Here is a 25,444-nt window from a genome sequence, read left to right as displayed (position 1 = left end):
AAAACGAAATCAATATCTGGTATTTTTAGTTATAAACAAGGATACAAGTGACATAAAGCACAACATGCACTGTGTAAGTAAGTATAGTATACTGTAGTATAGGTCACCAGGTAAACTTATAAGAAGCATGTGAATTATGATGGTTTTTATTTACCATAATGTTGGACAAATACAGAAAAGATGCAAATGCAAAATAAATAACATCAAAACATAGTAGTCAATAACAGTTTATTTATGTGGTATTTGAACAAGAACAGGTCACTGCTGTGTGACTAACGGTGATTTTGCCAATTTTGTCTTTATATTTTTGTGTCTTTAGGACACTGAAAATGTTACATTTTTTATGTGCATATAAGTCTTGGGACACAAAAAGCAATTATTCATCCCTGTCCCCTTATTTTTGTTATGGATCTTACAACTGCGGCCAACCAACAGTGTTTATTAGTATAAACAACTTAGTCAAAATGTGATATTTGTGAAGTGGTTTATGCTTACATTTAGAACAGACATCTTAAGGAATTATTCAGTACAAAAAATGTTGATTGATTCAGTTCAAGTGGCTTGAGTCTGAAATTATTTTGAATTTGCTGATGATGGTGCATTTGAGAAGGTTTGAAAGGGAGGTAATTCTTCCTTTACTGATGAATGCATTTGCTAACACTGCATGTGAACTTTGTTCTTAATCAAGGTATGCAAACAATTAATTTTAAATAACTCTTTTATATCATACCATAAATATAAATATCCATTTAAATTGTATTTGTATAGAAAACTGGAGATAATGAATCATATTGTACATCAGTACCTTCATTGTTTACCTCTTCCCCCATCTCTCCAGGTGTTAACCTCAATGTGTGAGTCAGCCTTCGAATCTCATGCCCTCATGTATGCTTTGATCTTTTGGAAGGGTTTCCTCACATGTTATTGAGAGTAGTTTATTTCTACCTGCAGGTGATCATCCCAGTGAAGGCAGGAAGACAAAAAGTGTCTTTATACCCAAGGACACAGCAACCAAGCCAGCCATTAATCTGACTATTAAAGCCCCTATTTTACAACAACAGACCAGTCAACAAGGAGTGAAACAGAATCCCAGTCCACCAGTGATGAACGTCAAACACATAATTAAAGAAGAAAGACTAGTGTTAGAAAAGGACAAAAAACTTGGACAGGTAAATCTTTTGCAGCTTTTACTGCAGGCAGTTTAAAATATATTTGTGCATAATTGGCAAAGATATGTTATTTCCCTTTTACATTCAACAGTAAATGAGCATTGGAAAGGCTTTATTTCACATGTATTCAAATGAAGAAAAATTGTGTACTAGAAGGAATTGGCACTGGAGTACTTTGGAGTTCAGACTTCACAATATCTAATAATAGCTATATGTACTGGAGTACTTTACAATATCTAATAATAGCTATTATGTACTGGTGGCCTGTGCAATATCTAATAATGGCTATATGTACTGGAAGCCTGTGCAATATCTAATAATAGCTATATGTACTGGAAGCCTGTGCCCTTTTTACCCACTGCCTTTTTACGAAAAGCAGGGAACATATGTGTGTCACATTCATCTATACAACACACTTTCTTTTCTGCTGTATAACTTAAAGTGGTTGTAGATTAAGGAATGACACTTGGTTGACATATATGTATTGTTGTTAAAAGGTGTGTAGCCTACCACACTGTTGGTCTTCAAGGTCAAGGTTATGGTACAAAATTGTAAGGTTACCCTTTCCATATCACTTCATAACTTCATAGCTATTAGAGAGTCAGGTAAGAAACTTTCTATATTGTGAAACACTTTATTTTCATGGGTTTCAAACTTTATGGATTGGGTTACAAAGTACATATTGGTGGTACCTAATTTTGTGGATCTATCATTTACATTAAAAAACACAATGTATATGTCTCTTAAGTGTTTTTATCGATATTCATTTCCATGCATTTGCAAGCAAAAGTTGTAATCCGTACTGCAGGTATTAAGTTGATAAGTTATTAATCTGGCATAAATGCAGAACTCTTAAAGAAAATGCCTACATCTTTTTTCACATGCCCAAGTTAACACCTTTAATCTTAAGTAATTACATTCTCCATGTGTTCTTAAAGACTGCTATCAAAGCATAAAGTTCTCAACAGTTAGGGTTTCGGTGCCTGAACCATGGAAGCAAGTAAACCTCTTTTGTTCTAAACAGTCCTGCCAAAATTGCCTGATTGGAACCCCTTATTGCTGAGTAATCATGACATTGTGGTCCAAAATTGGATCTTTAAAGTTCCAATGAATGCTTGTGCTGCTAATGCATATGTACCGTGATTCTGGTGATGAAATTGCTGCAAAATATGCAGAACATAAACTGCAATTATACAGAACAGTGAAGATGTACATTGAACCCAGGTATCTGTTGACCTGAAAACATCAACCATTTCTACTCACTTGTAAGACAAGTCCAACTGCAAGCTGCACAGACCCAGATCTGTCATCACATTATGCATCTGCAGATCTGGGTCTGTACAGTTTGTTTTGGAGTAATCAGTGGAACAAACAACACTGACCCTAGTATGTAGGTGCATTATGCTATGGCAGATAAGGATCTGTGTTGTTTGCAATTGGACTTGATATACGGTACCCTTAAGTCAATCCACACTAAGTGGCTTATCTCTGTCTACAGACATGACATGACTTTGGAGAAACCTGGTAGAAATAGACTTTGAGAAAGTAAGAGTAATCAGCTGGCAGTTTATTTAACAATTAGTTGATAAATGTTATAATGAATGTATAGATGGGATTATTATGTACTTTGGGAAATAAAGGACATGGACTGGGAGTAAATCTGCATTTATTACTACATGTACTATACATCAGGTAGAGTCTTTATAACTTTACATAAGTTTTCATTTTCATGAGTTTTTGCATTTGAATTGCATTGTGATTGATTAGTTTCAGTGTTACTTGTCATTCATGTACTTACCCTAATGTATATTTCACATCCTCAGTACTATAGGTAGCCATGATGTAAAACAGAAATAAGCAGGTGAAGCCTTTTCATTCATATGATGAGGGTGGGTGTGTGAATGTCAGTTTGGGTAGATATTTCATTGTGACTTCAAATTCTCCCACGAAGACCATGAAAATTGAAACCCAATGAATCTAAAGTGTTTCACAGTACTTACACGTCATCAGGGGCCCCGAGTGGCTGAGTGGTCTAAAGCGCTCTTTGTTACGGATCACTGCCATCTCAACTCTGTCTGCGGCGGTTTGAGTCTAAGATTCAGCCAATGTGGGCATGTGAGAAAGCTTGCCAGTAGCTTCTCGTGGGTCGGTGGTTCTTTCCGGGGTTTTCCGGGTTCTTCCTCCACCATTAATACTGGCTGCCATGTATAGCCTATTGTGCTGAAAAATGGCGTTAAACCCAACAACAACAACAACAACAACTACACGTCATCATTAGAAGGTGTATTATGTAACTATTCAGAGTGAAGGTCACAGGTAAATATTTCAAGATTTCTGTGACAAATATAGTGAATAAACCTACAATTGTGTCAAAATTTCTGAAGGATTGAAATTTTATACTTAAGAAGGTTCCACCCTTTCTGAAAGCTGTCCTCGATCCAGTACATTGTCAGTCTCCCATTTCAAGATCAGAAACATCAAACCCAGATGCCATAATCTGGGAACTAACTGTTCATTTATGTCAACAACTTTTCATCTAGCAAAAAGGTATGCATACTAGTGAACATTGAACATAGAAATGATTGCCTAAATACAAAAATGATTGCCTAAATACAGAAATGATTGCCTAAAATTTGTTATGACCCAAACTCAAATGATTGCCTAAACACAGAAATGATTATTTAAAATTCATGATGATCCCAAACTCTTTCTTGATTGCTCAGTTATCCTGTTTGTGGAGGAGACCAATCTTGAGGTCTTATCTTTCACTATAAACCAACTTTCCTTCTGCATGTTAGATACCTCAGGGATAAAAATAAAAAAATCCATTTATTTAACACACGTCATGGCAAACAAAGATTGGGAAGCAGATTGGAAGTCTGAATCCAGTTATACTGGAATTTATTAAGATGTAAATATAACTATGGCTCAGTTGTGTACAAATTAGCTTGTAAATCATACCTGCAGATGCTTGATCTTTGTAGAACTTCCCTGTCAATATATCTCTTGGGTGCCAGGTGGCCAAGTGGTCTAAAGTACTTGCCTTTATTGATCACTGCCATCTCACCTCTTTCCTCATCAATGAATCTCAGCCAGTGTGGGTATATGAGAATGCTTGCCAGTAGCTTCCCGGGATTTTTCCTGGTTCTTCTTCTGCCAGATATACTGGCCACCATGTATAGCCTATCTTTTAATGAAAATGGCATTAAAACCAACAACAACAACAACCATTGCTACAAAAAGAGCCTCTGTGTTGAGGCAAATGAGTTATTGTGTTATCACAGACAAATGAAATTGGCTCAGCAGTCTACTACCGAACTATCCTTGAATCCATCTATATGGACATGTGATGTTGTCTTTTCAGTCCAAGTAACCAGACTTTGTTTACTCTGAAACCAGAGTACATGCCACCTTTTGGCATGTAAATTCAGCTGTATCCAGAAGTGTCTAAAATCAGTCATGCTGATGTTGTAGAATTGTTTATTCCCAAATTACCAAATTACCACCTTGGTAATTACCCCCTATCTCTTTCATGTTTGATCTTTGTCATTATAAAATGATAGAGGCAAAGTTGCTGTTGCAACATCATTTGGTTTACAGAATAAAGCCTCCATTGTGAGAATAGAGATAACAGCCATACTGAAATCTTTGAATTACATCGGGACATCACAAAAAAGTATTCAGTCATCCGTTGGATTCCCTTAACATAACAAAAGCCTTTCAAACTCTTAAATTTGACAATTCCTTACAGAAACTTTATCAGCTCATAAATTTGGAAAATGCTTTCTGTGTTTTGGGGTGTCTAATCCTATTGGTATTAAAGTTAATGAAAGGGCAATAAAGCATCCAAAGCTGCACTGCAGTCCCCTTTTTCTGAATGGAGGATTTCATATAGTGACATCAAATATTATTTAAATCTGCATGACCTATGGATTTGGAAAAACTGGGAAGAAAACTCCCCAAATAAGTTCAAGAATAATAAACGCAGAGAGAAAGATGCTTTTTGATGATGCACCACCAGGGAAAATCATGGACTTCAACATATGACCCAGTTGCAATTGGCCCAGTATATGACCAAATCACAATTGACATTATGGAAAGGGAAATAATTGCAGGCTGCAGGATCTAGTTTACATATTAAGGCGTTATCTGAGGTGTATGGAGAGTGTCTGCAGCAAGCATCAACAAATCTTTCTGCCAGGTAGATCTGGAAAATAAGACATAACCTCTCACGCACTAGCCTCATGGTTACCAGGTAGGTATAGAAAATAAGACTAGCTTTCATGCACTAGCTTCATGACTGCCAGGTAGGTATGGAAAACAAGACATAACCTTTCACGCACTAGCCTGATGACAAGATTTCAAGCACTAGCCTCATGGCTGCCTAGTAGGTATGGAAAACAATACATAAGCTCTCAAGCACTAGCCTCATGGCTGCCTGGTAGGTATGGAAAACAAGACGTAAGCTCTCAAGCACTAGCCTCATGGCTGCCTGGTAGGTATGGAAAACAAGACATAAGCTCACAAACACTAGCTTCATGGCTCAAGTGGGTTATTCATTTAGTCATATTCTTTGCGCTCTCAGAATTAGGTGTGCCTTATGAAGAACTTGGCTCATGAAATTCAAGCGATTTCAATGAATTTTGCATTTGCACATAATGTTTCCATTTTTGAGGTATTCCAGACATAATTGGCTGGCATTGCTCGGTCAACTTTCTTTAGATTCTGTCTACTTGAATATGGCATTGCAAAGGTGAGAGTTGAACCTTGTCTGGTCTCTGGTGGCTGTCCAGACATATACTAGGCCCCATTCTTGACAGTCAAACCAGCTGAACTGACCAAATCCATAATACCAGTACATGGCACACCAGCATCATGATTGGGTCTTTTGGTCCAGCCATTTGGCTAGCCCAACCCAACCAACCACCCCAGACTGACATTCAGCATAATGACAACACAGCATCATCACTATTATGCCCCAGAATGCAGAGTGCACAAGAATAAAACAACCTCTCCAGTGGAGGAGGGGGACAACACAGACTTCCCTGAACATTTCAGTTCAGCAATGGAAAGGACAGAGTTCCGCTTTAAGGCAGCAGTCAAGGAGATGCAGTTAATTTTGCCCCTTTTGGAATGCCATCCTTCGCCATTAGTCATTACCATGTATACGATCCAGGCCTCAGTGGATGTTGATGAAGATGACAAACATCCATCATTCAGGATTTTGCCACAGTCAGCAAAGATTGCAGAAACTATCAGGCATCATGGATAAAATTCATGACACCAGTAATTCAAGGATACTTTTGGTGAGTCTGTTTTCTACTTTCTCACCACACTTGTACAAATCATGGCTATCATTCAGATGTACCTAGTTTAGACAGTGGCATTACTGCCATCAACATCAAGCCTGCTATGAGGTGAACAGACAAGTGTTTAACACCATGCAGAAGTTGGTTAGGAACATCATACTGACTTTCTCCCTACTTGACCTGGCATGTTTTGCAATCTTTCATCTAACTGAGAATGATGGAATTGACCATATCTGGAAATTGGGATACCATATTTCCAGAGAGGTCAGTAGGGCAGCTCACGACACAGTGGCAAACAACCTAACGGCTTCTTGTAACCTTGACTTGATAAGAAGAGATGTCCTCCAGTGATCTTCTGTTAAACCCCATTAGCTTATTGTGAGTTAGTGCTTAATTTTAGAAACAGCAGAGAGGACATGATGAATTTGAGATCAATCTTGACCTGTCTGACCTGTGTTTCCATATTGCAATTCACACAATATCATGTACCTTTGCTTCGGCTACCAAGGGGTGGGGTGGCCCCAAGTGGCCGAGTGGTCTAAAGCGCTCTCTGTTACTAATCACTGCCATCTCACCTCTGTCTGTGTGGGTTCGAGTCTCGGATTCGGCTAATGTGAGTATGTGAGAAAGCTTGCCAGTAGCTTCTCGTGGGTCGGTGGTTCTTTCCGGGGTTTTCCCGTGTTCTTCCTCCACCATTAATACTGGCTGCCATGTATAGCCTATCGTGTGCTGAAAAATGGCATTAAACCCTACAACAACAACAACCAAGGGGTGGTGTACCAATTCTGCACCATTCCATTTGGCTACAACTTGAGCTTATGGGTCTTTACCAGGATGTTGGACTGCACCATAGCCAGCCCACTTGATGATGTCCATCTCCATAGTGACAGTAGCGTACCTGGATGATATACTGCAAAAATATTCAGTAACTTTGGTTTTCGTTCTCCATATGAACAACATTGTGTATCTCATTTACATTGTAGGGTGGATAGTCAGTGTGGAGAGATTGTATTTTGTCCCTTCTTAACATCTTGTTGATCCAGATATGGAGTTTCTGATGCAAATCAATCAGTGTGGAGAGATTGTATTTTGTCCCTTCTTAACATCTTGTTCATCCAGATACAGAGTTTCTGATGCAAATCAGTCAGTGTGGAGAGATTGCATTTTGTCCCTTCTTAACATCTTGTTCATCCAGATATGGAGTTTCTGATGCATATCAGTCAGTGTGGAGAGATTGTATTTTGTCCCATCTTAACATCTTGTTCATCCAGATATGGAGTTTCTGATGCAAATCAGTCAGTGTGGAGAGATTGTATTTTGTCCCTTCTTAACATCTTGTTCATCCAGATATGGAGTTTCTGATGCAAATCAGTCAGTGTGGAGAGATTGTATTTTGTCCCTTCTTAACATCTTGTTCATCCAGATATTGAGTTCCTGATGCATATCAGTCAGGTTCATCTACTTCCCATCATCAGTATCATTCATATGTCAGAGAAGTCATCTGCCCGGATGTTTGTTTCAGCAGGGAAGTTTATTCAGCTCCTCGGGGGCCCCGAGTGGCCGAATGGTCTAAAGTGCTCTTCGTTACAGATCACTGCCATCTCACCTCTGTCTGCGGCGGTTCGAGTCTAAGATTCAGCCAATGTGGGCATGTGAGAAAGCTTGCCAGTAGCTTCTCGTGGGTCGGTGGTTCTTTCCGGGGTTTTCCGGGTTCTTCCTCCACCATTAATACTGGCCGCCATGTATAGCCTATCATGCTGAAAAATGGCGTTAAACCCCACAACAACAACAACAATATTCAGCTCCTCAGCCTGCTCAGTGAGGCTTCAACAGCTTCTGTTTAATGTGAATCTCTTCATGTGACTGATAGCTGCCCTGACAGCTACAATGCCCTGTTCGTGATACACCAACTTTAACCCTTTGCATGACCTTGCAACTTTCATTGGATTTGTCCAGTAAACTTTAGCACATAAGGCATTAGCCAGAGGTGAGATCACAAAAGGGATCACCATCACACATGTATAAATGTATGATCTTCAGTTGTGCTGCATTCACTTGAGTTGATGTGATCCTTTCAATAGATCAATCAAGCTCCAACAGTGAGGTTGTATGCTCAAGCCATTCTTCCTCTTCTTGCCTATTTTCCTGATATAATAATGTGATTGAGTAATGTATTTGACAGAGAAAGAAATTTTGTTCATAAGTGATGTTCTCCAAATATACTTATCTAATCACCTTACCATAAAATCCCTCTCACCCATCCCTGCAAATGCAAGCCCCCTGTTATAGGTGTCACTCAAGCTTAAACTAGGTAACATGTGGATGTGGTTGGCAACTTAGTAGAAATGTTACTTCCTTTGTTACAAATCTATGGTCTTATACTAAGTAACAGAAAAGAGTGAAAACCAACAAGTTTTGTAAAATTCAACAATTAATTTATTTCCCTTGAATGCAAAATGAAAATTTAAAAAGAACTTACAGTAGTGTGAATTAAATCAAAGATAGTCCTAAAAGTTCTATCACAAGTCCAAATATATGAAATTCCAACTGAATTTCAGTGGTATTCCAGCTAAATTCCAACATTGAATGCATTAATATGTCTTTATGAACTTGATTTTGGACAAGGTTAGGTACAAAATACAAATGTATATAACATAATCATTGAGAAAAGCCAACAAATAATACAGGTTAAATATACATTACACTTTTGTCAATATTTTATATAGATGGAAAGATGGGGGTTTTTTTTGTCTTTCAGGGAAGGCTGGATTTTGGAGTTTGCAGAGAGTAATTTCTCTAATGTTTGTAGTTTCTGAGAAACAAGGTCTACCTTATCACAGGAAGATCTGTTTGTGCTCACATTAGGGATCCTATCTCTAACTCCAAGGATGCTGTTCCCTATTTAAGTTTCAGTAAAATGTTTGTTTCAGCTCTAACTCAATGAAATGCTTAAGATAAATGGATGAAGTTTGGTATATTTATGTATTGTCACTAGAGGATGTGTTGCATTCTGCATTTGGGGTCTTTTATATGAGTTCAAGATCAGATATCTGTATTTTTGGATTGTGTTTCTGCTTTATATCATAAAAGCTGTTTGAGTTTCATAGATAAACTATAGTACACCTATGTTTCTGTTTGGTATGGTCAAGGTATTATGGATCATACTCAGATATCTCTGGGTTGGCCATCATGTGGACCATGATCTGATATCTCAGGATTGGCCATCATGTGGACCATGATCTGATATCTCAGGATTGGCCATCATGTGGACCATGATCTGATATCACAGAATTGGCCGTCATGTAGACCATGATCTGATATCTCAGGATTGGCCATCATGTGGACCATGATCTGATATCTCAGAATTGGTCATCATGTGGACCATGATCTGATATCACAGGATTGTCCAACATATGGACTATACTCTGATATCACAGGATTGGCCATCATGTGGACCATGCTCTGATATCACAGGATTGGCCATCATGTGGACCATGATCTGATATCTCAGGATTGGCCATCATGTGGACCATGATCTGATATCACAGAATTGGCCGTCATGTAGACCATGATCTGATATCTCAGGATTGGCCATCATGTGGACCATGATCTGATATCTCAGAATTGGCCATCATGTGGACCATGCTCTCATATCACAGGATTGGCCATCATGTGGACCATGATCTGATATCTCAGGATTGGCCATCATGTGGACCATGATCTGATATCTCAGAATTGGCCATCATGTGGACCATGCTCTGATATCACAGGATTGGCCATCATGTGGACCATGATCTGATATCTCAGGATTGGCCATCATGTGGACCATGATCTGATATCTCAGAATTGGCCATCATGTGGACCATGATCTGATATCACAGAATTGGCCATCATGTGGACCATGATCTGATATCTCAGGATTGGCCATCATGTGGACCATGATCTGATATCACAGAATTGGCCGTCATGTAGACCATGATCTGATATCTCAGGATTGGCCATCATGTGGACCATGATCTGATATCTCAGAATTGGCCATCATATGGACCATGCTCTGATATCTCAGGATTGGCCATCATGTGGACCATGATCTGATATCTCAGGATTGGCCATCATGTGGACCATGATCTGATATCTCAGGATTGGCCATCATGTGGACCATGATCTGATATCTCAGAATTGGCCATCATGTGGACCATGCTCTGATATCACAGGATTGTCCAACATATGGACTATACTCTGATATAACAGGATTGGCCATCATGTGGACCATGCTGTGATATCTCAGTATTAGCCACCATGTGGACCATGCTCTGAATTAACAGGATTGGCCATCATGTGGACCATGCTGTGATATCTCAGGATTAGCCACCATGTGGACCATGTTCTGATATCACAGAATTGGCCATCATGTAGACCATACTCTGATATCACAGGATTGGCCATCATGTGGACCATACTTGGATAATCATTGTTCATCCATAATTTCATGATATTAGCAAAATATAAATCTTATAGTATTGTGTTTTGTGTATTCTTTGTTTATTTTATAAATAAGAATTCAGGAATCTTACATTTAGATGTGAGAGAGCTGGTTTTTGGATCATCCATATGCAAGATGTGGTTGTGTGTGTCCATGGGCAACTTTGCTTATGTTTTTTTTTTTGTAGTTCTGTCTCAGTAACACCTTGAAATAAAATTTGGAAGTAGACAAAATGTGATATACCCATCTTTTGATGGGGTCATAACTTTATTATAGTTCTTAATGCAATTTCCACCAGATATTTGGAATATAACAACATCATACCTCCCATGCTACCTGGTGAGGGTGTTTCTTAAAACACATTTCTTGCTATTACCAAGAGAAAACATATTTGTAGTTTCCATAGTCCATTTCCAGTTTGATACAGTAAAATATGGATTATCTAACCTCATCAGAAGACATTAATTTTATCTTGCTGTTGTGCTTGTCCAGATAAATATTCATACTTTAAAGAACAAGTAGTAGGTCCAGGAAACATTGAATTTGGCATATGGATAGTAGGTCCAGGAACTTTGTGTTGGTCCAGGAGACATTAAATTTGACATATGAGTAGTTGGTCCAGGAGATATTGAATTTGGCACATGAGTAGTAGTTCCAGGAAACATTGAATTTGGCGTATGGATAGTAAGTCCAGGAGATATTGAATTTGGCGTATGAGTAGTAGGTCCAGGAGACATTGAATTTGACATGTGAGTAGTTGGTCCAGGAGATATTGAATTTGGCATATGAGTAGTAGGCCAGGAGACATTGAATTTGACATGTGAGTAGTAGGTCCAGGAGACATTGAATTTGGCGTATGGATAGTAAGTCCAGGAGATATTGAATTTGGCATATGAGTAGTAGGTCCAGGAGACATTGAATTTGACATGTGAGTAGTAGGTCCAGGAGACATTGAATTTGACATGTGAGTAGTTGGTCCAGGAGATACTGAATGTGACATATGAGTAGTAGGCCAGGAGACATTGAATTTGGCATATGAGTAGGTCCAGGTAACATTGAATTTGACATGTGAGTAGTTGGTCCAGGAGATACTGAATGTGACATATGAGTAGTAGGTCAGGAGACATTGAATTTGGCATATGAGTAGTAGGTCCAGGTAACATTGAATTTGGCATATGAGTGGTAGGTCCAGGACACTTTTTGTTGGTCCAAGAGACATTGGATTTTCGCATATGGGTAGTAGGTCCAGGAGATATTTTGTTGGTCCAGGAGACATTGAATATGATATGTGGGTAATAGGTCCAGGAGACATTGAATTTGGCATATGGGTGGTAGGTCCAAGAGACATTGTATTTCGCATTTGGATAGTAGGTCCAGGAGACATCATGTTGGTCCAAGAGACATTGAATTTGGCACGTGGGTAGTAGGTCCAGGAGACATTGTGTTGGTCCAGGAGACATTGGATTTTGCGTATGGGTAATAGGTCCAGGAGATATTGCGTTAGTCCAGGAGACATTGAATATGATATATGGGTAAAAGGTCCAGGATACATTGAATCTGGCATGTGGGTAGTAGATCCAAGAGACAATGAATTTTTCATTTGGAGAGTAGGTCCAAGAGACATTGCGTTGGTCCAAGAGACATTGAATTTGCCATATGGGTAGGTCCAGGAGACATTGAATTTGGCATGTGGGTAGTAGGTCCAGGAGACATTGTGTTGGTCCAAGGAGGCATTGGATTTTGCATATGGCTAGTAGGTCCATGAGGTATTTTGTTAGTCCAGGAGACATTGAATATGATAAATGGGTAGTAGGTCCAGGAGATATTGTTAGTACAAGAGACATTGAATATGATATATGGGTAGTAGGTCAGGAGACATGCACACTTACAGTTCAGCCACATGCAGTCTGATTTCCTTTTATTCATCAATTGTATTTTTATAAATTATAAATATTAGTTTACATTGATTAAGAGAAAACCTCATTGGCTCATACTTGAGTTTGATCTGACAATTTTTCCGAGAACACTTTTATGTCAGATCTATGAGATTTGGTCCATATATAGAATAAGGTTGTTCAATGAATTTTTTTTGTAGGATACCTCACATATTGAAATAACAAGTTTTCTTTGTGTTGTGGCCTCAAAAGACAGGTTTTACTATCTATTGAATGTGTTTCTTTTGTTTATCTGATGTTTGATGGCACATCAACACATGCAAGGTTATAGTTTGCATAACCCAGGGAACCAGGGCATCCAATCCAGCCTTTTCTGGGCAGGATTCAAACGCACATCCCTTTTGCTCACAAGACCAGCATACTGTCTACTGTTGCTATATGTGTCTTTTTTTCTGTGTATATTTGGTATTTATCACTGAAATGTCTCTACAGGGTCACTATGGAGCGGTGTATAGAGGGAAGTTGTATGACACAAATCACCTCCTATGTACAGGGCAGGAGCCCAAGGAGGTTGCAGTGAAGGTCCTTAAACAACAGATGGTGGACAAATATGGTGATGACTTCAGAAGGGAAGCAAGACTGATGGAACAACTCACACATGAAAACATTGTACATTTTTATGGAGTTTGTAGAGAGGGTAACTTTTGGCATTTTATATGCTCTTAAATGCTATTAGCTTGTTAAGACTCTATAAAGGCTTCTGATTTCTGATTTATGCAATGGGAAAAAACATTGAATCAACAGTAAAATTGTTTTCAGAGATGCTCCCAGGTTGCGTGATCATGTGATTTGCACAGAATTTGTATGAAATGTTGCTCTTGGAAAGCAGTGATATGCGAAAACTCCTACAAATTAGTCATGTATATGAAAATGTACTCTGCACATTATATAATTTTATTGAGCAATTCGCCCTTAACCCTTTACCTCATAGAGCATAGTGACAAAGTGCAGCGCGCTATAAATAGAACACCTGTTACCTAGCCAACCGCATATGCACAGGCCTGTGAACTGTTAAGCAATGTAGTGTATGTTACGTTTAACAGCAATTTTAACCATTTTACATTTTTGGTACACATCTATTACATGTGGAAAAGTTTAAGAGTAAAGTCCGATTGTTATAGCTGTGTAATTATTTTTTACGGAAGAATTTTTTATGTGCTTTAAAATCTTGAGAGAACTCATTCACCATCATGTCAGTGAGGCTGCGTGACCATCTGTAGCTGCCATTTCCCATACTCAAAATTTACATGTTTTTCGTCTGCGTCTACATCACTAAGTCATCTGAATTTGATAATTTATAAAAACTAATTACTGCCTACATCAATATCAGAGCCTTTACCTAAGTTACTGAATCTTTCATAGTTGTGATTCTAATTGTGAAAACTTCGTAAGTACTGAATGAAATTCTGCCTGTGAACTGTTAAGCAAATGTAGTGTATGTTACGTTTAACAGCAGTTTTAACCATTTTATATTTTTGGTACACATCTATTATATGTGGAAAAGTTTAAGAGTAAAGTCCGATTGTTATAGCTGTGTAATTATTTTTTACGGAAGAATTTTTTGTGTGCTTTAAAATCTTGAGAGAACTCGTTCACCATCATGTCAGTGAGGTCGTGGGACCAACCGTAGCTGTTGTTTCCCATACTCGAAATTTACATTTTTCATCTGCGTCTACATCACTAAGTCATCTGAATTTGATAATTTATAAAAACTAATTGCTGCCTACATCAATATCAGAGCCTTTACGTAAGTTATTGAATCTTTCATAGTTGTGATTCTAATCGTGAAAACTTCGTAAGTACTGAATGAAATCCGCGACCGCCATTTTGAAGAGTGGAGATTACGACCCAGTTAATTTAAATAGCAGATATCGACCAGTGCATAAACAGTGACCATGTGATCTGACGTAATTGTCATTCTCAGAAATGAATGTAGTATCTAAATGGGGGGTTTTCCCCGAAGGTGGCGCTACGAAAACCAGCTCAAAGTGGCTGATGTTTACAGCAGGCGTCGAAAGGCGCTTCCATGCGAATGGAGTAGAAGCATCAAAAGGCGCTTCCATGTGAACGGAGTAGAGGTGTCCAAAGACGCTTGCATGAGGTAAAGGGTTAAAGTGATTGTCACAACAAAAGTCAAGCTGGTAGAAATATCGTTGCTCCTGTCACAATGTGTATTTTTCCATAACTGTTTACAGGTCTGGTTTCTTAGGCTTGACATGAATGGTTTTTAACCTCAGGCACCATAACATACATTATGTCATAGTTTGAATCTTGCATCAAGGGAGTTTTAAAAATGTGCGTTTATAATCTAAGCAATCTAGAAGACCAAAAATTCCCAGTGTGGTTCATCTTCAACTCATAATTTCATTGGCAGATACTGGCTGTTCTTAGTGATCAAGGCAGTTCATTTTTAAAGTTCGAAAATATATCAGATTATTTTATTGGAGCTGGGAAAGTGTTAATGGAGATACCACTGAGTAATTTTGAACCCAAAAACGGTGTTGAATACGAGTCCAATGTAAATGTTTGATGGACAAAAACAGACGACATGACAGCCAATCCTTTGTTTCAGTGACATTTCAAAATTAAGCGTAGAAAAGGCAGACAAACAAGCCAAAATAAAATACATAATTTAAAAGTGGAGTGCACTTTTCGTTTCTTTTCTCATCACAGTTAAGTCCTGTGGGATCATGTGCTACAAAACCATATAATCCTAGCATAAAAATTATGATAAATTTAATAAATATGAATCAGAATCTGAAATTTAGAAGTAATGATAATTGATCAAAATACCTCTGTTTGAAAAAGTAGATTATGGCATTAATGGACTTTAAATCCTAATACAGCATTATGGAACAGTAAATCCAGCATAGTAGTCAAACGAGTGCTAAGGTGGCGCTATACAGTTTCACATTTTGCATAGGGTTAGGATTTTAAAGAAAAAGAATGTCCCCAGCTTTCCTCACTGGTTATACTGGCTATTTAAAAAAGGCTTTGTATATCTTAGGTATAATGCAAAGAACCTTTAATTCCCTTTATTTTGGTGTATGATTGATGGGTGTACTATGGGTTATAGAGTATACAGCTTAGCCTTACTTCAAATGTGCACCTTTCAAAAAAGTGCTAGCTCTACTTGGTCATTTTCACTTCCTGAACTTCAGAGGTAAATTGTATAAAAAAGAGCTGATAACTTTTTTTACATTTTATATATTTGGTAATTCATTCATTGCACTTTCAGAAGCTGGTATTGTCTAGTCTGGCAAAATTCATTTTCCCTATTTTAATAGCTGCTATGTATAGTGTACTTTAGACTAATTCAGACTGATTTTTTAACACAAGGGAGCAGTCATTTTAGTTAGCAGTGTGCTTAAATCATGTAAAATTTCCAAAAGTACAATATCCAAAAGAAATATCATCCACATTACATTAATGTAGCATAGAGGTATGCAAACATTCTCTCCACTGTGCATGTTTTAAATGCGAACTACTTCACCTTACATATGTCACTCTCTCAAAAGTACATATTATCTGGTGAGCGCCACCTAATTCAAACAAGTTCAACTTTGGCAAAGCTTATGTTAGTGAAAAATCTTATTTTGGAGCGGAAGTATCCAAAAGACAGTACAGAGATCTCAGAAATGCTTAATTACGCATATATGGATGCCAATTTTTGATCTGGGACGCAGAAAATCACTGAGGCGGGAGTCCTCCATACGCATGTAATAGATATGTGGCAAAATTCAAAGACTTGCCAATCCTGCTTCAGCCATCTGCTTTGTGGGAAAATGTGTTGATCAGTTAGCTATGCTGATATTTACAGTGACAGAATTCAGTGACTGAAAGACCCCTTGATACATACATGTTGCCATTTTATAAGAGTACATAAAAAAGAACATGATGCAATAGCTGGGCGTCAAGTTCAAAGGCTTTGACTGGCGGCCGGGTGGGAAAATGTACTGATATTTACAGTGATTGAATTCAGAGGCAGAAAGACCCAGAGATGTACATGTGGTCATTTATAAAAGTACATCAAATAAACAACTTTAGCTTTCGTTATTGTGTTCTTTTCTGAATGTAGCAAAATAAACAGTGCACGTGACCTCAAAATCAAGACATGTTGAGACTTAGACAAATTGCCATTTGTAAGTGGGTGACAAGTCACCTAAAAATGTAAACTTCACCTTCTTCTGTTAGGAAAGTGAAAACAACTTCGCCCTGTGATTATTTAAGAGGTACATTGACTGACCATACCATATTTTTTTTAAATGCCCCTTGCCTTTGCCTGGTTAGTTCTGGTGTTGTAGCGAAATGTATTCATCAAGGCATCAGTAGCTAGGCCTAATTTTTATATCAGTTACATTGACAAACAAGCTCTTGCCCATTCACAAGCATTATGTTTTGATAGCTGATTGACCATTAACCCTTTTCTGAGTAAGGTAGCAACTATCAATTTCCTGCATGATATCCTTTGATGATAAAACACACAAACTTGTATTTTAAGATCAGAATCGGTGATCTGGATATATTTTAGCTGCCTCTTATACACTATTTCGTCATAAAATTAGTTTGAAACTGTAAGTGAACCAGTAGGCCTAATGGGAAATAATGGCGGACTTCGCTAAGCCTGGGATGGACCATTTTATTAGATTGTATGATTTCTTAAATCATCGGGCAGATATATTCAGAAAAAATATACAAATCATTGAAACCAAAGCCTAGGTATTATTTTATTAATGATTTAACTTAAAAATGCAAATTTTGTAGGTCAGAAATGTATAGGACAATGCTATGTTGTGGAATTCGCAAGATGCGCTTTAAGGTCTAAGCTGTTTTCTGACTTGACACGTATTTGTGAAAATATGAAAAAAAAACAGCAAATCAGATACTATTTATTTGCCTAAAATTACTACAAGTACGTATACAAATAAATAAACCATAAATTTGCAATCCTGTCAGTGGACTGTTGTAATGAAGCTATATTATAGTGAGTGATTACATTACGAAAACCTCTCCATCTAAAAATAGATGCACTCACGTCTGTGTTGATTCTGTAGGAAAGAAGGGACTGCAACTTTTGATGGTGGGACTCCTATTTTTACCAAAATGGGAGTCCTGGACTCCTAGTTTTAAAATCCTAGCGAGACCTCTGCAGTACCTGTGAGTTCTGGAACAATGTACACAACAACCATAAAGAATGATTTTCATATTTGTTCCAGCTTGCTAACATAGCTATGTATATGCCCCTTCAGACAGCAAACTGTGAAAGGGGATTATCAGTACAGAACAATATTCTTACACAGATAAGGAACAAATTAAGATAAGAAACAATCAACTGATTCATGCTTTTGCAGCTAAAGGCAACCACTTTTAAACACTTTTCAACAGAAGTCTTGAAGGGTGGAACAGGAAGAAAGTGAGATGGATATTGTCATGTTATGTAAATTTTGAAATATGGCCGTTTCCTCCTCCCCTCTTTTTCTTTCTACTCCCCTCTTATTTTTATGACAATGGGGGAAATCCGACATTATGATAAAATCCTGGGAGCAACTCTGCATTTTTAGGTATACTGATCCTGATGAAAGTTTTGACCAAGACTGAGATCCATAAATACCTGTATTTGCTGGACATATCTGGTACGTCAAAGTTTTGACCAAGACAGAGATCCTTAAATACTGGATTTGCTGGACATATCTGGTACGTCAAAGTTTTGACCAAGACAGAGATCCTTAAATACCTGTATTTGCTGGACATATCTGGTACGTCAAAGTTTTGAACAAAAAAGAGATCCTTAAATACCTGTATTTGCTGGACATATCTGGTACGTCAAAGTTTTGACCAAGACAGAGATCCTTAAATACCTGTATTTGCTGGACATATCTGGTACGTCAAAGTTATGACCAAGACAAACATCCTTAAATACTGGATTTTGTTGGACATATTTGGTAGGTCAAAGGTTTTCTGTGGCACATACTCTGAGTAAAGATATTGCTCACTGTAGTAAGTTTAATTCAAAGGTGACTACATTGTTTGTTGGACAATGTTTAGATATGTTGCTGACACAACATGTTTAGTCATGATGCTTCCCATTTGCTTAAATATAACACAAAACACACGACAAGAAAGGAGCGGATGCTTTTCTTCTGTGCTTATCAAAAGCCCAATAATTGAATGATTGCCCCAGTGTTCATACTACGGACAGTACATTACTCCCTCACACTACATGCTTTTTATCATAGTCTGTCAACTCATGACTTCAGAACAGAAGATGTGAAGCCTTGGTACAAATCACAAAAAGGAGGTATTAGCAATAGGAACTTTTATTATCTTCCTCCTAGACAAATTTTGGGACCTAATCAGATAGAACTACACCATTTGACCTTACTGGACATGCCAGTTAATCAAGTGCTATTTATTTTCAATGCAATACATCAGGATATTGTCAGTTTGTGATTAATTTTTAAAAAAAGTAGAGATTAATAAATCTTTACCGAAATTCAGTGGTATATTTTCTCTCTCTCTCTGTATATATATATATATATATATATATATATATACACACACACACACATAGTGAAGATGGTGATTGTGCCAACCTGTCCATTTGGAAGTGTGTGCATGAGAAGTGTTGTGCAACGTCTGCAACACTGAGAAGACTTTTAACATTGTGATATAATTGGGGATGGGGGTCTAAAGATGTGCACAGTGGTTTTGATCCTTAAGAAGGAGTCGGGGAGGGGGGAGACATGCACAGAGTATCATCCATTAGTAATGAAATTGAATGTAATAAAATAATGGATATAGCAGTGTTAGTTCTGGTATTTGTTGTAATGTTCTATCATGAATGTAACAAAATTCATATATAATAGTATTATTTTTCAGGTGTCTTAGACTTTGTTAAATCAGGAGTTCTCTCTCTCTCTATGTATATATGTGTGTGTGTGTGTGTGTGTGTGTGTGTGTATATATATATATATATATATATATATATATATATATATATATGATAATGAACAGTAAGATAAACTTCCCAAGCACCTTATGCATATAAGGATCTCATATTTATGGTGGTCATCACACACAAAGAACAATTAATACTATAAAAACACAAACAAAATATGTATTTACATTTCTATTTTTGTAATTCTTGTTTGTATCATTGCCATTAAAAAAAAAGGGATGGGATGATGTGGAAAAAATTGTTTGGCCAGTTTCTCTGTCTTTTTTTTTTTAGGGAGGGTATTTTATTCAAATTACTTCATCTGTGAGTGATTGCAATGCATCATTGTTCTTGTACAGGTGAATACATTGTGATGGAGTATGTACAGCTTGGCTCACTGTTGGAATTCATCCAGAAATGTAAACAACAAGGCAAAAGCCTGAAGGATCAGTCCATAACATTCTGTGTGGGACTCGCTAGGGTAAGCTTCATAATTTTCTGTGTGGGACTGGCTTGGGTAAGATTCATGAACTTCAATGTGGGACTGGCTCAGGTAAGATTCATAATCTGCTGTGTGGGACTCACTCAGGTAAGATACGTAATTTTCTGTGTAGGGCTGGTTTCGGGTAAGATTCATAATCTTCTGTGTGGGACTGGCTTGGGTACGATATATGATCTTCTGTGTGGGACTGGCTCGGGTAAGATATATAATCTGTGTGGGACTTGCTTGGGTAAGATTGATAATCTTCTCTGTGGGACTCGGGTAAGATTCATAATATATGTGGGACTCAGGTAAGATTTTTAATTTTCTGTGTGGGACTGGCTAGAATGAGATTCATTTATCTTCTGTGTGGGTCTGGCTTGGGTAAGATTTACTATGCTGTGTATGAATAGCATACGATCACTTTCCTTATTTGCTATCGATAGCAACTGTATATGACCCTTCTCCAAGAAAAGAGACTAGTTTCTTCAAAAGTGAACTGTGCCTTACAGATTCATTTTATTGATACACCAGTTATTTAGTGAACCAGTCTATATTTTTTAAAGAAAATGGCTCCAGATGTTAAGTGAAATGCTTTACGGTGTGAGTTGTGGATGTTATATGATGGAAAACATTAGAGCAGATGGATCTTTTCAAACTTCAAAACATGTCGGATCAGAAAATTCAACATCACTTTACAAACTTTAAAAGAAGAATATGAGAGTAATGTAATACAGCGATCTGATCATTACAGGATTCCAGTCATGATCATTGCAGGATTCCAGTCATGATCATTGCAGGATTCCAGTCATGATCATTGCAGGAGTCCAGTTCACAATCATTCAGCCAAAGTTGCACATGTTTACTGATTGAAGTGAGTGCTGAATATAAATAGTTTTTCAGTATATTTTGTGTTTGTATTTTGGTTCTAATCCATATGAATTTTGCCCTTTGTGACAAGAAATTTTACCAGCTACTGAACCAAGTTAGTAGTAAAAATATGTCTTTTTCATATGTGCTGTAATTCTGGAATGTAACATATAGATTACACTTTTTACACCCAAATTATGCTTTTTTGCCACTAATAGCAATAATTACACTTATACTTATGGGAGGTGCATGTATGTAGTTCTCACCATTTACATATGATCAATACGAAATTTGCAACAATCTCCATGCTGTACCTGCTTATCACTGACTATTAATTAATCATTGCTTTTTAAACATTCCTCATTATTTCTGCCACTCTGTAGAAGCATTACATGATTTTATTATGCCATATTATCTAGAGTGCTAATTTTAACACTGTCCAGTGTCTAGTCTGTTCTGTGTGATTTATTGCATGATTATGGCTTGTTTGCTTATTTTACCACTGCCCAATGTCTAGCCTGTTCTGTGCGATTTATCACATGATAATGGCTTGTGTGCTAATTTTACCACTGCTCAATGTCTAGCCTGTTGTGTGTGATTTATTACATGATAATGGCTTGTGTGCTAATTTTACCACTGCCCAATGTCTAGTCTGTTCTGTGTGGTTTATTACATAATAATGGCTTGTGTGCTAAATTTACAACTGTCTAGCCTATTATGTGTGATTTATTACATGATAATGGCTTGTGTGCTAAATTTACAACTGGCTAGCCTATTATGTGTGATTTATTACACGATAATGGCTTGTGTGATAAATTTACAACTGGCTAGCCTATTATGTGTGATTTATTACATGATACTGACTTGTGTGCTAAATTTACAACTGCACACTGTCTAGCCAGTTTTTAGTGATTTATTACATGATAAAGGCTTGATTGCTAAATTTACCACTGCCAACAATCTAGATAGTTTTGTGTTATTTATTATGTGATAATAGCCAATGAGCTGAATTTACCACTGCTCACTGTCTAGCGAGTTTTGTGTGATTTATTATATGATAACGGCTTGTGTGCTAAATTTACCACAGCCCAAAGTCTAGCCAGCTTTGTATTTATTTATAGTTGATAATGACTTGTCTGCTAAATTTATCACTGCCGTCTGTTTAGCCAGCTTTGTATGATTTATTATATGATAAAGGCTTGTGTGCTAATTTTAACACTGCCAACTGTCTGGCCCATTTTGAGTGATTTTTTGCATGATAATGGCTTGTGTGCTAAATTTACCACTGCCCACTTTCTAGCTGGCTTTATGTGATTTATTATGTAATAATGCCTTGGGTACAAGGTTTACTGCTGCCCACTGTGTGATTTATTACGTAATATTTTCTAGTATGCAAAGTTTACCACTACCCACTGTCTAACCCTCTATGTGTGATTTATTATGTAATATTTTCTAGTATGCAAAGTTTACCACTACCCACTGTCTAACCCTCTTTGTGTGATTTATAATGTAATATTTTCTAGTATGCAAAGTTTACCACTACCCACTGTCTAACCCTCTTTGTGTGATTTATTATGTAATATTTTCTAGTATGCAAAGTTTACCACTACCCACTGTCTAACCCTCTTTGTGTGATTTATAATGTAATATTTTCTAGTATGCAAAGTTTACCACTACCCACTGTCTAACCCTCTATGTGTGATTTATTATGTAATATTTTCTAGTATGCAAAGTTTACCACTACCCACTGTCTAACCCTCTTTGTGTGATTTATAATGTAATATTTTCTAGTATGCAAAGTTTACCACTACCCACTGTCTAACCCTCTATGTGTGATTTATTATGTAATATTTTCTAGTATGCAAAGTTTACCACTACCCACTGTCTAACCCTCTATGTGTGATTTATAATGTAATATTTTCTAGTATGCAAAGTTTACCACTGCCCATTGTCTGACCCTCTATGTTTGATTTATAATGTAATATTTTTTGCATGCAAAGTTTACCACTGCCCACTGTCTAGCAGGCTTTGTATGATTTATTGGTCCTTAATAAAAATAGTGCTGATGTGATGTCCAATTTGGCCACACAAAAGCCATCCCAAAAAATCTGTTATCACTACTTAGCCTGAATGGATGATTATATCAGCATGGAGTTTTCACTAAAGGTCATGCTTTAAAATTTCTTTTTTTGCATAGGGTTAGATTTTCAAAGAAAAAGAATTTTCCAGGTTTTTCTCACGGGTTATACTGGAGGTTTAGAAAAGACCTTGTATATCTTGGGTGTTGTTAAAAGAAGTTTTAGTTCATTTCATTTGGCATATGATTGATGGGTGTAATTTGGGTTATAGAGTATACAGTTTGGCTTTACTTAGATGGATACCTATAAAAAGAAACTATTAAAAAAAACTGCTAGGTCTGCTTGGTTATTTTTTACTTCCTGGCCTGGGGCCCAGAGTGGCCGAGTGGTCTAAATGCTCTCCATTATGGATCACTGCCATCTCACCTCTGTCTGCATGTGTTTGAGTCTCGGATTCAGCCAGTGTGGGTATGTGAGAAAGCTTGCCAGTAGCTTTTCGTGGGTCGGTGGTTCTTTCCGGGGTTTTCCCGGGTTCTTCCTCCACCATTAATACTGGCCGCCATGTATAGCCTATCGTGTGCTGAAAAATGGCGTTAAACCCTACAACAACCAACCAACAAAAAACTTCTGGTCTTCAGAGGTAAATTGTCAAAAATAGAGCTGATAAATTTTTGTATTATATTTATATATATTTTGTAATTCAGACTGATTTTTGAGCACATAGGAGCAGTCATTTTGGTTAACTCTGTCCTTAGATGATGTACAATTTCCATAAGTACAGTATCAAATGACATTTCAGACACTGGACATGAAAGTAACATAGAAGTATGCCAACAATCTTTCCATGGTGCATGTTGCAAATGCAGTGAACTTGGCCCTACACCTGTCACTCCTCATAAGTGAATAATAGAGCACCCTGTAATAGACCTTTTATTATGGCACCCAGTTATGTATAAGGATTGATTATGATGTACACTAAATGCTTCATTGCAGTAAGGTTGTAAGGTATATTAAGTGCCTCATGACAGTAAAGTATGATATAAGGTACAATAAATGCCTCATTACAATACAGTATGGTGTAAGTATACTAAATGTGTCATGACAGTACAGTATGGTATAAGGTACACTAAATGCCTCATTACAGTACAGTATTGTGTAACATATACTAAATGTATCATGACAGTAAAGTATGATGTAAGGTACACTAAATGCCTCATTACAGTAGAGTATGGTGTAAGGTATACTAAATGTGTCATGACAGTACAGTATTGTATAAGGTACACTAAATGCCTCATTACAGTACAGTATGGTGTAAGGTATACTAAATGTGTCATGACAGTACATTATGGTATAAAGTACACTAAATGCCTCATTACAGTACAGTATGGTTTAAGGTATACTAAATGTGTCATGACAGTACATTATGGTATAAAGTACACTAAATGCCTCATTACAGTACAGTATGGTTTAAGGTATACTAAATGTGTCATGACAGTACAGTATGGTATAAGGTACAGAAAATGGCTGATTACAGTACAGTATGATGTAAGGTATGCTAAATGCCTCATGAGAATTAATTTCAATTTTTGGGATAATATTTAATGGTTTTGCAATAATTTCAATTTTCGGGAACCTAAGTTTGTGGAATGTTATGATTTAGTAATCGTTAAGTACCAAAAAAAGAGTGAAAACCAACAGGTTTGGTAAAATTGAAAATATAATTTATTTCCTTAAAATTCAAAGTGAAAAAGTAAAAATAACTTATATTATGGTAAACAAAACCCTAAAGAGTCCTAAATGTTTTATGAAGTCCAAAACTATCTAGTAATCCAAATGAGTTCCACCGGTATTCCAAATGATGTTCGCTATTGTATTGGTATACAAATAGTGTTGGTGAGATCGTGATGATATTATCCAGAAATGTATTTAAATGAATTCAGTTATTTTGTAATAATTGTAATTCCAAAAAATCTGAATACTGTGAGCACTTTGTAATTTCTATGAATGGTTGAATTAAATAAATTAATCCTGTCAATGAAACATAACTAAATATCTTCCAGGACTGGTGGTACTGCTAAAATGTCTGATTCTCAATAAACATCTCTTAAATACAAAGCTAAGATGGGGAATTTAGCTTGAAAGCCACAGTCAAGGAAATTTAT

The 25,444-nt window shown here is 37.1% G+C and overlaps 1 protein-coding gene across 1 annotated transcript in view; it reads left to right on the top strand.

Moving 5' to 3' along the window:
* Positions 1–25,444, top strand: part of LOC149794553 (tyrosine-protein kinase JAK2-like) — an 87,701-nt gene that overhangs the window by 9,728 nt on the left and 52,529 nt on the right. Inside the window, exons 4-6 of the mRNA XM_089969129.1 lie at positions 952–1,169; positions 13,349–13,553; positions 20,213–20,334. Coding sequence (XP_089825255.1) covers positions 952–1,169; positions 13,349–13,553; positions 20,213–20,334 — 545 coding nt within the window. The remainder of the gene's footprint in view (positions 1–951; positions 1,170–13,348; positions 13,554–20,212; positions 20,335–25,444) is intronic.

Source organism: Sinohyriopsis cumingii, chromosome 8, assembly GCF_028554795.1.
Source record: "Sinohyriopsis cumingii isolate HCF-2022 chromosome 8, ASM2855479v2, whole genome shotgun sequence".
Classification (NCBI taxonomy): Eukaryota; Metazoa; Mollusca; class Bivalvia; order Unionida; family Unionidae; genus Sinohyriopsis; species Sinohyriopsis cumingii.
The sequence above is the reverse complement of the archived record's forward strand: the minus strand, read 5'-3'. Positions and strand labels throughout refer to the sequence as shown.